This window comes from Gossypium hirsutum, unplaced genomic scaffold (genome assembly GCF_007990345.1).
Source record: "Gossypium hirsutum isolate 1008001.06 unplaced genomic scaffold, Gossypium_hirsutum_v2.1 scaffold_924, whole genome shotgun sequence".
Taxonomy (NCBI): Eukaryota; Viridiplantae; Streptophyta; class Magnoliopsida; order Malvales; family Malvaceae; genus Gossypium; species Gossypium hirsutum.
Genome location: NW_024403340.1, coordinates 1 through 10890, shown reverse-complemented (window position 1 = coordinate 10890; position 10890 = coordinate 1). Strand labels below are relative to the sequence as shown.

The following is a 10890-nucleotide window of genomic DNA, read 5'->3' as shown; positions in this document are numbered from 1 at the left end:
TGCAAATACTACGAGAAAAGCAATTGTACGGAAAATTGAGCAAGTGTGAATTCTGGTTATCAGAAGTTGTGTTTCTTGGTCATGTCGTATCAGCGGATGGAATTAGAGTGGATCCAAAGAAGATTGAAGCAGTTATTCAGTGGAAAGTTCCTAAGAATGTATCAAGGTACGAAGTTTCTGGATGGCTGGTTACTATCGAAGATTCGTCAACGAATTTCAAAGATAGCCTTACGATGACCAAGCTACTACAGAAGAATATTCCATTTGTTTGGAATGAGCAATGTCAGAAAAGTTTTGAAGCATTGAAAGAATGTTAACAGATCACCGGTATGACTTTACCAGAATAGAAAGAGATTTGTAGTGTACAGTGATGCTTCATTGAGTGGACTGGGATGTGTACTGATGCAGAACGGGAAAGTATTGCTTATGCTTCACAGCAACTGAAACCGCATGAACGCAACTATCCAACTCATGATTAGAATTAGCAGCTATAATTTTGCCTTAAAGATTTGGAGGCACTATCTTTATGGTGAAAAGTGCTATGTTTATACGGATCATAAAAGTTTGAAGTATCTGCTTTCGCAAAAAGAATTGAATCTGAGACAAAGGCGTTGGATAGAGCTTCTAAAAGACTATGTTGTGTCATAGACTATCATCCAGGGAAGGCTAATGTAGTAGCCGACGCACTGAGTAGAAAAGCTGCGATTGAATTACGAGCAATGTTTGCACAACTTAGTATCACTGAAGATGGAAGCCTTTTGACTAAATTAAGAATAAAGCCAGTAATGTTTGATCGAATCAGATCAGCACAGTTAGAAGATGATAAGTTGTTAAAGAAAAGAGAGATGATTCGGAATGGTACAACAGAAATTTTAGCATTGATGGAAATGGCTGTCTAAGATTTCAGAATCGACTTTGCATTCCGAATAATTCTGAGTTGAAAGAGTTAATTCTTCGAGAAGCTCATAATACTCCATTTGCATTTCATCCTGGAGGTATGAAAATGTATCGTGATTTGCGTGAATTGTATTGGTGGTCGGGAATGAAAAAGGATATAACTAAATATGTGGCAAAGTGTTTGACTTGTCAACGAGTGAAGGCAGAACATCAAGTTCCATCGGGATTACTTAACCCATCAATATTCCTGAATGGAAATGGACCGAATAACGATGGACTTTGTGACGGGATTACCGATGTCTACAAGTAAAAAGAATGCTATTTGGGTAATAGTTGATCGACTTACGAAGTCAGCTCATTTCTTAGCTGTGAGAACCGATTGGTCGTTAAAGAAACTTGCTGAGGTTATGTTTGGGAAATCATTAGATTACATGGTATTCCAAATCAATAATTCTGATAGAGATCCAAGGTTTACGTCAAGGTTTGGAAGCAATTACATGAATCTTTCGGTACTCGACTTCATTTTAGTACAGCTTTCATCCACAGACTAATGGTCAATCTGAACGGGTAATACAAATTTTAGAAGATATGCTTCGAGCCTGTATGATTGATTTGAGTCTAACTGGGAATATTATTGTCATTAGCCGAATTTGTGATAATAATAGTTTCCAGTCAAGTATACAGATGGCACCGTATGAGGCTTTGTATGGGCGAAGATGCTGATCACCCGTATGTTGGACAGAACTGAATGAGAAGAAGATGATTGGACCTGAATTGGTTCAAGAAACAGAAAGTGCAGTTAAGAAAATTCGGGAAAGATTGAAAACTGCTTTTGATAGACAAAAATCGTATGCAGATTTGAAACGACGGGATATTGAATACTCAGTCGGGGATAAAGTATTTTTAAAGGTTTCACCTTGGAAGAAAATTCTAAGATTTGGTCAAAAGGAAAATTAAGTCCTCGTTTTATTGGGCCTTACGAAGTTATTGAGAGAATTGGACCAGTAGCGTATCGATTGGCCTTACCTCCTGAACTACAGAAAATGCACGATGTCTTCCATGTTTCTATGCTAAGAAGATATCGATCAGATCCTTCACATGTTATTACTACCGAGAATGTAGAGATTCGACCTGACTTATCGTATGAAGAAGAACCAGTTGAGATTCTAGCACGAGAGGTAAAAGAATTACGTAATAAACGTATTCCTTTAGTAAAAGTGCTATGGCGAAGTCACAGTGTTGAAGAAGCTACATGGAACCAGAAGAAACGATGAGATCTCAATACCCCCATCTCTTTTCAGGTAAATTTCGAGGACGAAATTTATTAAGGGGGAGAGAATTGTAATGAACCGAAAGTTACGGTATCAGAAATTGAGTCTTGAGTACTGTTCCGTGAAATTTATTCATGAATATTATTAGAAATATTTATGAATTATAGTTGAATGGTTATTTAGTGTTTAATTAAGTGAAGTAGCTTGAATTTAGTTTAAAGGATTAAATTGCATAAGGAATAAAAGTTTAATTATAGATTAAAGAAGTAAAAGGGACTAATCTAGCAATTAGACCCTAAGTGCCATGTGTGTGAATGTATGATATAACATGTGTAATAGTTGGTATATATGTGTAATAGCTATAAGATATTTTATGTTATAGCTATTACACATGTTAATTTATATTTATTATAGGTTAATAATAATATAATATAATATAGTATAATGAATAAAGAATAATGAGCAAAGAAACATAAAAAGAGTTACAGAGAGCAAACGTGAGAAAGAAAGAAAGAAAGAAAGAAAGAAATAGAAAAGGGAAATTTGAGGATTAAGGCCCTAAAGCTTGATTGGTAAGTTGTTTTAGCTCATTTCTTATGATTTTTATGTTTATGGATCCCTAATTCAAAGTTCTACATGTATGAGGTTAAAATGAAGAAAAATAGAAAATTTTTAGATATTGATTTAGTTGAATAAATTGAGGTTTTATGGGTTAAATTGATAGGAATTAAAGTTAGAAGTGAAAATTGAGTGATTTATTAAAGAATTCTAAGTTAGGTTTAAATAGGGATTAAGTTGAATAGAGCTCAAAATTTATGTTTATAATGAATTTTATGAGTTAGAAATTGTTAATGAGTTGATTAAAAGAGAATATGAAGCTTAAGTTAAAGAAAAAAAGATTAGTAATGGAAAAAGGACGAAATTGAAATTTTGTAAAAGTTTGATAGAAAGTGAAAAATGTGTTTTATGAATTAGTATATTGATGATTTTAATTGTATGATTGTTAGTAGCAAACGTAGCACCGGATACGTCATCAAAGAAGGGAAAAGAGAAAGTGAACGAAGATATCGATTAAATTCGATAAATAGTGGTTTGTATTTCTATAAACCGAGCTTAATCGTTATTGCTATATTTGATATTTATATTGTATGAAAATGTGAATGAGGTAAGTATTTTTACCATATTGAAATGAATGTGATTTTGAATACCCTATTAACAGTGTCGGGCTAGTCGGATATAGTTGACATGTCATAGGAATTGGAAGTATTGGGATATTCCGACATTGAGTCGATGAGACACTATGTGTCGACTATTATTAAAGTTCCGGATTTGTTCCGATGAAGTACTTTGTGTACTATAATGTTAAAGTTCCGGATTTATTCCGATGAAGCACTATGTGCTTATCCCGGAGTGTGGGTTGGATCCGTGTATCCGTCAGTGTCCGAGTTATGTTAATAAGGGTAAATAAAGTAAATGTTATTAAAGTACTGATTGATATTGAATAATAGCAATAATGTGTTTGAATTACCATGTTTTAAAGTTGATTAAGCTATTGTTTATAGAAATACCACTGAGAGTATTCTCAGCGTACGGTTTGTTTCCGTGCGCAGGCTAGGTACGAAAGTATAAGGACTCAGCATACAAGCCGATCCCCAAACTCAAATTGGTGAAGTTTCTATCTTTTTAGAAAATGACATTGTACCTAGGATGTCTTTTGGTTATTTTGAAAGTATCTAAGTTGTTAAGTGATATTTTGGTATGTTTTGTAAATGTTACCAAAACCTTAAGTATGGTATGTTTTGATATGTTAGTGAAGAGTAATAAGAGGAATTGTTGGTAAATGTTGTAGAGAGAAGAAATGAAGATGTTATAAACTTAGTTATCAACATTTATACTAAAACAGATTTGGACAGTAACAGTAGTCCAACTTTGAAAATATACCAAAAATAGTATAAAGTGAATTAGATGATGAATAAAATATGTAATTGAAGCTTAATGAATCTATTTTTATATGGAAGAAACAAAATAGGTAAAAGAGTTGTATTTATGAGATATTTACGTTTTGGTGAAACAGGGTTAGAACAATTTCTGGATTCCCTGTTCTGACTTTAGAAATTCACCATAAATTGTGTATTAAGAATTAGGACTCAAACTTTATTTGTATGGATTTCTTATTGAGTCTATTTTAATTGAAACAAATGGCATAGTCATTGGATTTCTGTACAGGAAGAAATTTGATTCGTAGTGCACAAGGGTCAGACTAGCCGAACCCTGAAACAGGGGAGACTTTTTCTAATAAACTGTACTAATTGGCCTGACCAAAAATTTTAGAAAGAAATTAGTAAGTATATATATGAGTCTAGTTTCAGGAAAAATTTACGGAATTGGATTTTGAGTTTCGTAACTCAAGATATAATTTTTTTAGCGACCGTGACGCAGATGGATAGTTTACTACGAAAACTGTTTAAGTGTTAAGATAATTTTTGTAATGTCTCCTGCTTGACTCCGGCAACGGTCTCGGGTAGGGGGACGTTACAATGTTATTAATTAACCTAAATAGTTAACATTGTTAATTATTTCAATTATAATGTTGTAGTTATATTTTTAAGAACACTATTCTAACAAAAAAAAATTATCATGATGAGTTTGAATGCATGTTTTTTGAGGGAAAAAAATTATATAAGCATTCTCAACATAATTTTTATCATATCACTAATAAGTGAATTTTTTCCAATTTTATAAATATCATACCATTGAATTTAATTGAAAATTTTTAATGGTGATAACAATTGAATTTAAATTTTTTATTTTAAAAATTAAAGGAATTAAATTCTAAAAATAAAATAAAGAGACTAAATTTCAAATATATAAAGTAAATAGAAACTTAAATCATTTTTTAACTTTTAAAATTTTACTCTATATTTAAATACAAATAAATAATAAATCCAAAGCGATACACCAAAAACCAAAGTAATATATACAAAAGGATGGCTTATGCATGACACATGTTCTTTTCTTTTAAACGCATAATAAGTTCTAATAAAATTACAAGTTCAATCCCTCACTATGCTTACATTTAGGATTAAATTTTTAGTAATTATAAGATAATCATCAAATTGTAACTTTGATATGAGAATATAATGGTAAATTTTCAAATTTGATCCCTCTATTATGTTTGTATTTAAAATCTAATATTTTTTAGTCATTATAAAATTAAGATCAGTTTGAGAATTCAAAAACAGTAGAAAACTACAAATGAACAAAGCAAAAATATGAGCCTAAAAGAATAATAGTGAGAAATAAAAAATAAAAAATTGAAAACTGTGTTACTTTGTATCTATTCCTAATATTTTATTATAAAAATTTAAAAGTTTTTACAAAAAAATATAGAATTAATAGAAATTTATTATGGAAGTTAAATGAAAAATAAATTATTTCATAAAACAGCTTATAATGAAAGTAACTAATTGAATCTTAACTTGATTAGCATTGAGAGAATATAAGATTAACTGTGCTGAAGCACATTATCATTTTATTTATGGTTTAAAAAAGGGCTATAAGTAGCTATAAATTTAATAATATAGAAAAATAACAAATATAATCAAAACTTGTAATAAAATTGTCAAAATTTAAAATTATGAGAAATTGAAATAAAGTATTAATGAGAATTTAATCAAATTAAAATAAGATATTGTCGAATTTTGCTTAATTGAAAACGTCTATTTGATCCTTATTAATATTTCAAAAATTCAAAACTACCCTATTAGATTGTAAAGACTCGTATAGATATTATATGGACTAGATTGTCCATGTAAGTATGATATATGACACATATGATTAAACTGATTAAACAAATTAAATACGGTACTGACTCAAAAACATACCCAAGACAACAACTCACGATTTTAGAACGCAAAATGAGACATTAAAACATAGAAGATTGTTAGATACAGGATTAAATATAAACTATGAGAGCCGATAGAGCTCCTTTTTCTGAAAGTAGGCAACCACATTCCACTGCAACAGATTATTAGCAAATCCTACTTGAAAACCATGTTCATTTGCGTAATTGAGTGCAGCTGTCCACTTTTTCAATGTACCCCAATCCAAATCCTCAAGTGACATATGTTCCATCTCTTTAATTACAGCGCAGACCAGAATTTGTATTCCAGTATGAGAAAAATCAGTAGCTTTTCCACGAGCATCTTCTATTCGGATCCCAATAGATTTGAGGTAGTCTGGAACTTTCCCCCAGGCAGTGTTTGCTAATGCATCTTCTAAGCCTTGAAAATCTTTGTACTCCACTTTGCTGTTGTCGTTGTTGTAAAGTTGGTTTATGAAATGAACAAATTTAGACTCAAAAGACATGCAACTTCCACGATCTTGAGCAGGAGCACACGACAAAGAAAACTAAGACAATAAACACACACAAAAATTTACTGTATAAATTATGAGAATGACGAGTAGGATTGAGATTTAACCTTATGAAATTGAACAATATAAAATATATGAATTTACTAATATGAATTGAACAAATTTATGGATTTGATACATTTATAAGTGTTCTATCATATAGCCTATACCCTCCATGCTCTCAAACGCTAGTTAGACCGAGTGATGTTCAATGTAGTATATGTTTGTGTTCTATCAGATACCTTATACCATCCATGTTCTCAAATGCTAGTTAGGCCAGCTGATGTTCAATGCAGTATGTATATATATTATACCTCTTTTCTCGGAGTCTTCACATTTAATCCAGAAATTTAAGTGAGAAAAAAATAAATGATTGTGAAGGAGAGATGAAAACAAGGGCAAGTTTAAGAATTACTTGAGATATTGAGACCTACTGTAAGAAGCCCAGTTGGTAAACTTGCTTTTCCAAGTCCGGAAAAACCATGTTTGAAAGTTAAAATTGGAGATTTGGATGATGAAATCAAACTTAGGGCTAGTTTAGAAATGCTTTTTTCTCAAAAGTGCTTTTTGTCCCAAAAAGTGTTTCTAAGAAGCAATGCTAAACTGACCCTTAGTAATTAGATTTGTAAATATTAGCCTACCTCATTTTGCTCAGTTGGTAAACTCGCATTTTCCGAATCCTGAAAAAGCAAGTTAGAAAATTAAATTGGAGATTTAGATCATGAAATCAAACTTAGTAATTAGATTCGTAAACATTAGATTACCTCAGATAGTTGTAGGTCTAATTTTTCATGTAGCAAATTTTGCTTTAACTCATATGTTTCAAGGAATTTTTTCATCATCTCATATTCTGCCAAATGGTCATCCTTGAACTTGCCATCGTTAGTCTTGATATTTTGGGTATTGACTAGGGGTAATGTCTTCACCGTATGATCTAAGCATAATATAGATTTCATATCTGCCTCCTGGTCCTTCATTTCACCAAATATACACACAAACCAAGTATTAAGAAACAAAATATTCTGTGTTAGATTGGAGACAAACGTTCTCACGGTATTGTCCATAGAGAAAAGGTACTATAGGGTCAGGATAAACCGTGCTTTATAAAGCAAGGTCCAATCCTTGCAAGTCAGTCAATGAGGGTTCTTTTTACCTTCAACATGTATGTATAATAAATAGCAATAATGCGAATTGAATATGAATTACTAAATTCAATTATGGCACTTACGGTCATTTTCTGTCTGTAAATCCTGTCCATGAGAGTTTCGATCCGTTCCAATACAGATCTGGAACAACTACGCTCTTCTGGAAAGTGATGCTCTTCTTTCATTTCTAGTTCGGGTTGTAGCTGGGAAGTTGATGATTCACCAATATAACAGTTTTCCTGGTACCGGTTCTTTTCAGCATTGTATCTCTCTAATGGCGTACCATTCTGAAGCTGTTGAAGGTCCATTTCAGTAGGATACGTACTGTTGCCTCTGCCCGTTATCTTGTACGGATCTGAGGAATTTAAATAAAATCAGATAAAATAATTGAACAAAAACAACAACATATTTTTCCCAATTCAGACAAGGCATCCGAATGTTCTTTCAAACAACAGATATATAAAACTAATAAAACGAAACGCTTACAAGGAGATTGGGGGAGGTCTCTTTCACGTATACTCAGAGGATGTGATTGTAGATTCCTCAGCCAAATCTGGAGCCCCTTAATTTTGAGATTTTGGTGTTTATTTTCAAGGTTTTACTGTTTGAAGTTTTGTCGATAGGAAAGGAAATTTAGCAAGTAAAAGCAAAATCAAAACAAGACATAATGAATTGATAAATTCAGCCGTGAACCCAGGGTTCGAATAACAGTTAAAAAAAAATTCAGCCGTGCTTACCGATTTGATGTGTCTACAGCGGCGAAGAGGAGAGAAGGGGCAACTACCAAAGAGCAAAGCGGATGAAACCAAGAAAATCGTCGGTGAGAATTTTATTTAAAAAAAAAAAGGAATGGGCAAGTGCCATTAAAGAAAGCTCGAGAAAAAGAGAAGATCGAGATTGCAAGCTCTGCTACGCAATTTTTGGAGCGAGAAAAAGAGGGAAGGGATATTAGATGTAGGTGAAAATTTGTAGAGGTTAAATTCCATGTTTAGTCACTTATGTTTGCTTAGAATTACATTTTGGTCATTCAACTTTAAAAATTTAGTTTTTTATTTATTATGTTATGGTGACCCTGTCTTTAGCTTAATGAGAGTTAAAAAGTTAAGTGATCATGACATAATAAATCCATGATATTTGTGATCATAATAAGCTAAAATATTGCATCAAAACAATTAATGTGGCATTAAAAGAAGAGGACTAAACTTCAAAGCTTCAAAGAGCACAGGATCTGACGGCAAAATTAAACCATGTTTTAAACCCTAATTTCTAAAACCCTTCTGTCCCTCCCCCCAAAAACACAAAGTTGTCATCGGTGTCCCCAATTTGCAATTTGAGATCTCATTTCCTATTAAAGTAAATGTGAGAGAAGCTTTGCCATTTGAGTTTCATAGAGAGCAATGGAGGTGGATGGGGAAGACGGACGCACGCAGAACCAGTTGAGACCTCTTGCTTGTTCTCATAACATTCTCTATCGTGCTCATGGCTCTGCCAGTTGGTCTCTAAGGTACTTCCTTTTAGCAAACTTTTTTACTTTGGGAAAATATCATCATAATTTCGACTATAAATTTGTTTATTATTGTTTGTTAATTTTTATTTAGGTGACACCAAAGTACTTGCCACCGTTTATGGACCAAAAGTTGGAACTAAAAAGAACGAGAACTCTGAGAAAGCAAACAGGACAAATAGATAATTTACTAAAATCCTATTTAATGCGGATGAGGCCTTGGCTTAATGGTAATAAGGAGGCTCTGGAGTTCAAATTTCATCATGTGTGGGTATGGTTCAGATATTCTGGTTTGCCAGTTCGAGTTCAGTTAGTTATTCAGTGTTTGACGAGTAATGATTGATTGTGATGTAATTGGATGGTATCTTATCATATAATTATTCCTCCGTTAGAAGTTTGGGAAATTTATCGAAATGTGTCTGTTGGTGCTTAGGGAAGCTGGAAGAGGCATATGAAATGATATTAAAGAGAACACTGCAGAGCATTTGTCTTTTGACTATTAATCCGAATACAACAACTTCAATTATAATTCAGGTGATTCTATTCGATTTACCCAGTGCAAGAATTACGTTTTCTTTATAGCTTAATCGTTAGTAAATTTGGGTTTTATGTACTTTTCTTCTGCAGGTTATCAATGATGATAGTGCTGTATCCTTTAGGACTCTTTTAGAGCCTCATTTTATTGTTCCCTGGGTTTCATTTACCTGAAGAGTAAGCTTCCAATGTAAATCCTTGTTATTACCTCGTACAGCTTTTGTCATGTGCTATAAATGCAGCATGTGTGGCCCTTGTAGATGCAGGGATTCCTACGAAGCATGTTGCTGGTTAGCAATGGAAACATATGGCCATTTTCGTGTTGTGTAAATAATTAGTACTTAAGTCATTTCTTGCTATCTTATGCTGGATGGTGCAGTTGCAATCTGCTGCTGTGTGGCCAAGAGTGGATGTGTTATATTGGATCCCACCAGGCTAGAAGAGCAGAGTATTATAGAATTCCCTTTGTTTATCTATTATATTCACGATACTCGGTGCCGTAAGCTATAATTTGACTGTAGTAGCTTTCGTCTGGGTTTAACTCCTATCTTTTTGATTTCATAATAGCAGAAAATGAAGGCATTTGCATATTTAGCCTTCCCAAACTCTGTCCATTCAGTCCTACCCGAACGATCATCAAGCATGCAAGGCAAACCCATAGAACACGGGATTGTTACATCTGTTACTAACGGTATTATGTCAGGTAATGCACTATTGGTCTTATGATGTCAAAATTATTTTGCTTTGTGCTGTGGAGACATATATAATTGTCAAAAACGTAATGTCTTTCTAGATTTAGTGTAGTTGTCATGTAGATGGTTTCATTTTTCATCAGTTACTACTGTCAACTAAGAACTTGATAAATGGGATTATGGTATCGTAACAATTGTAATGTTCTTGTTTCTTTTACAATCTTGTCTCCAGATTTCTTTCTAATAGATTCTTAATCAAATGCTTGTCCCAGCGGACAATTATTTTTACAGCGTAGAACGAGGACGTGCTGCAAGTGTTAGAGTTGTCCGAGTTTCTCAGGAGGAACTTGCAACAGCACTCAATTGATTCGTCTAAAGCTGGATGGTATTAGTGAGATTCTCACACAGTTATAGAGTATGCACTGCTTCATGCG

At 32.9% G+C, this 10890-nt stretch overlaps 1 protein-coding gene and 1 long non-coding RNA gene across 5 annotated transcripts; one reads left to right on the top strand and one right to left on the bottom strand.

Moving 5' to 3' along the window:
- Positions 1-6005: 6005 nt before the first annotated feature.
- On the bottom strand, positions 6006-8659 carry LOC107897106 (uncharacterized). The gene is made up of 6 exons (XM_016822455.2): positions 8464-8659; positions 8213-8327; positions 7810-8081; positions 7346-7552; positions 7223-7261; positions 6006-6578 (listed from the first exon to the last, which is right to left on the bottom strand). Exons 3-6 carry the CDS (start codon positions 8032-8034, stop codon positions 6135-6137), a joined length of 915 nt encoding a protein of 304 aa, XP_016677944.1. The 5' UTR covers positions 8035-8081; positions 8213-8327; positions 8464-8659; the 3' UTR covers positions 6006-6134.
- A 324-nt stretch (positions 8660-8983) lies between these two features.
- Positions 8984-10890, top strand: LOC107897107 (uncharacterized). 4 transcript variants are annotated; one of them, XR_001684027.2, is made up of 6 exons: positions 8984-9230; positions 9325-9501; positions 9664-9764; positions 9858-9941; positions 10025-10467; positions 10729-10890. It is a non-coding gene; the product is annotated as an uncharacterized lncRNA (long non-coding RNA). The 4 variants fall into 4 exon arrangements; XR_001684028.2 differs by having other exon boundaries at positions 8986-9230; positions 9858-10212; positions 10335-10467; XR_001684030.2 differs by having other exon boundaries at positions 8989-9230; positions 9858-10212; positions 10332-10467.

What these genes read in the sequence shown, in the direction of transcription:
- LOC107897106 (XM_016822455.2), bottom strand. Translation starts at nt 8,034, where the DNA reads ATGGACCTTCAACAGCTTCAGAATGGTACGCCATTAGAGAGATACAAT. An exon ending in TAGACCTACAACTATCTGAG is followed by an intron (nt 7,262 to 7,345) that starts GTAATCTAATGT and finishes TTGCTTTTTCAG; the next exon opens with GATTCGGAAAATGCGAGTTT. An exon ending in TACCAACTGAGCAAAATGAG is followed by an intron (nt 6,579 to 7,222) that starts GTAGGCTAATAT and finishes TTATTGTCTTAG; the next exon opens with TTTTCTTTGTCGTGTGCTCC.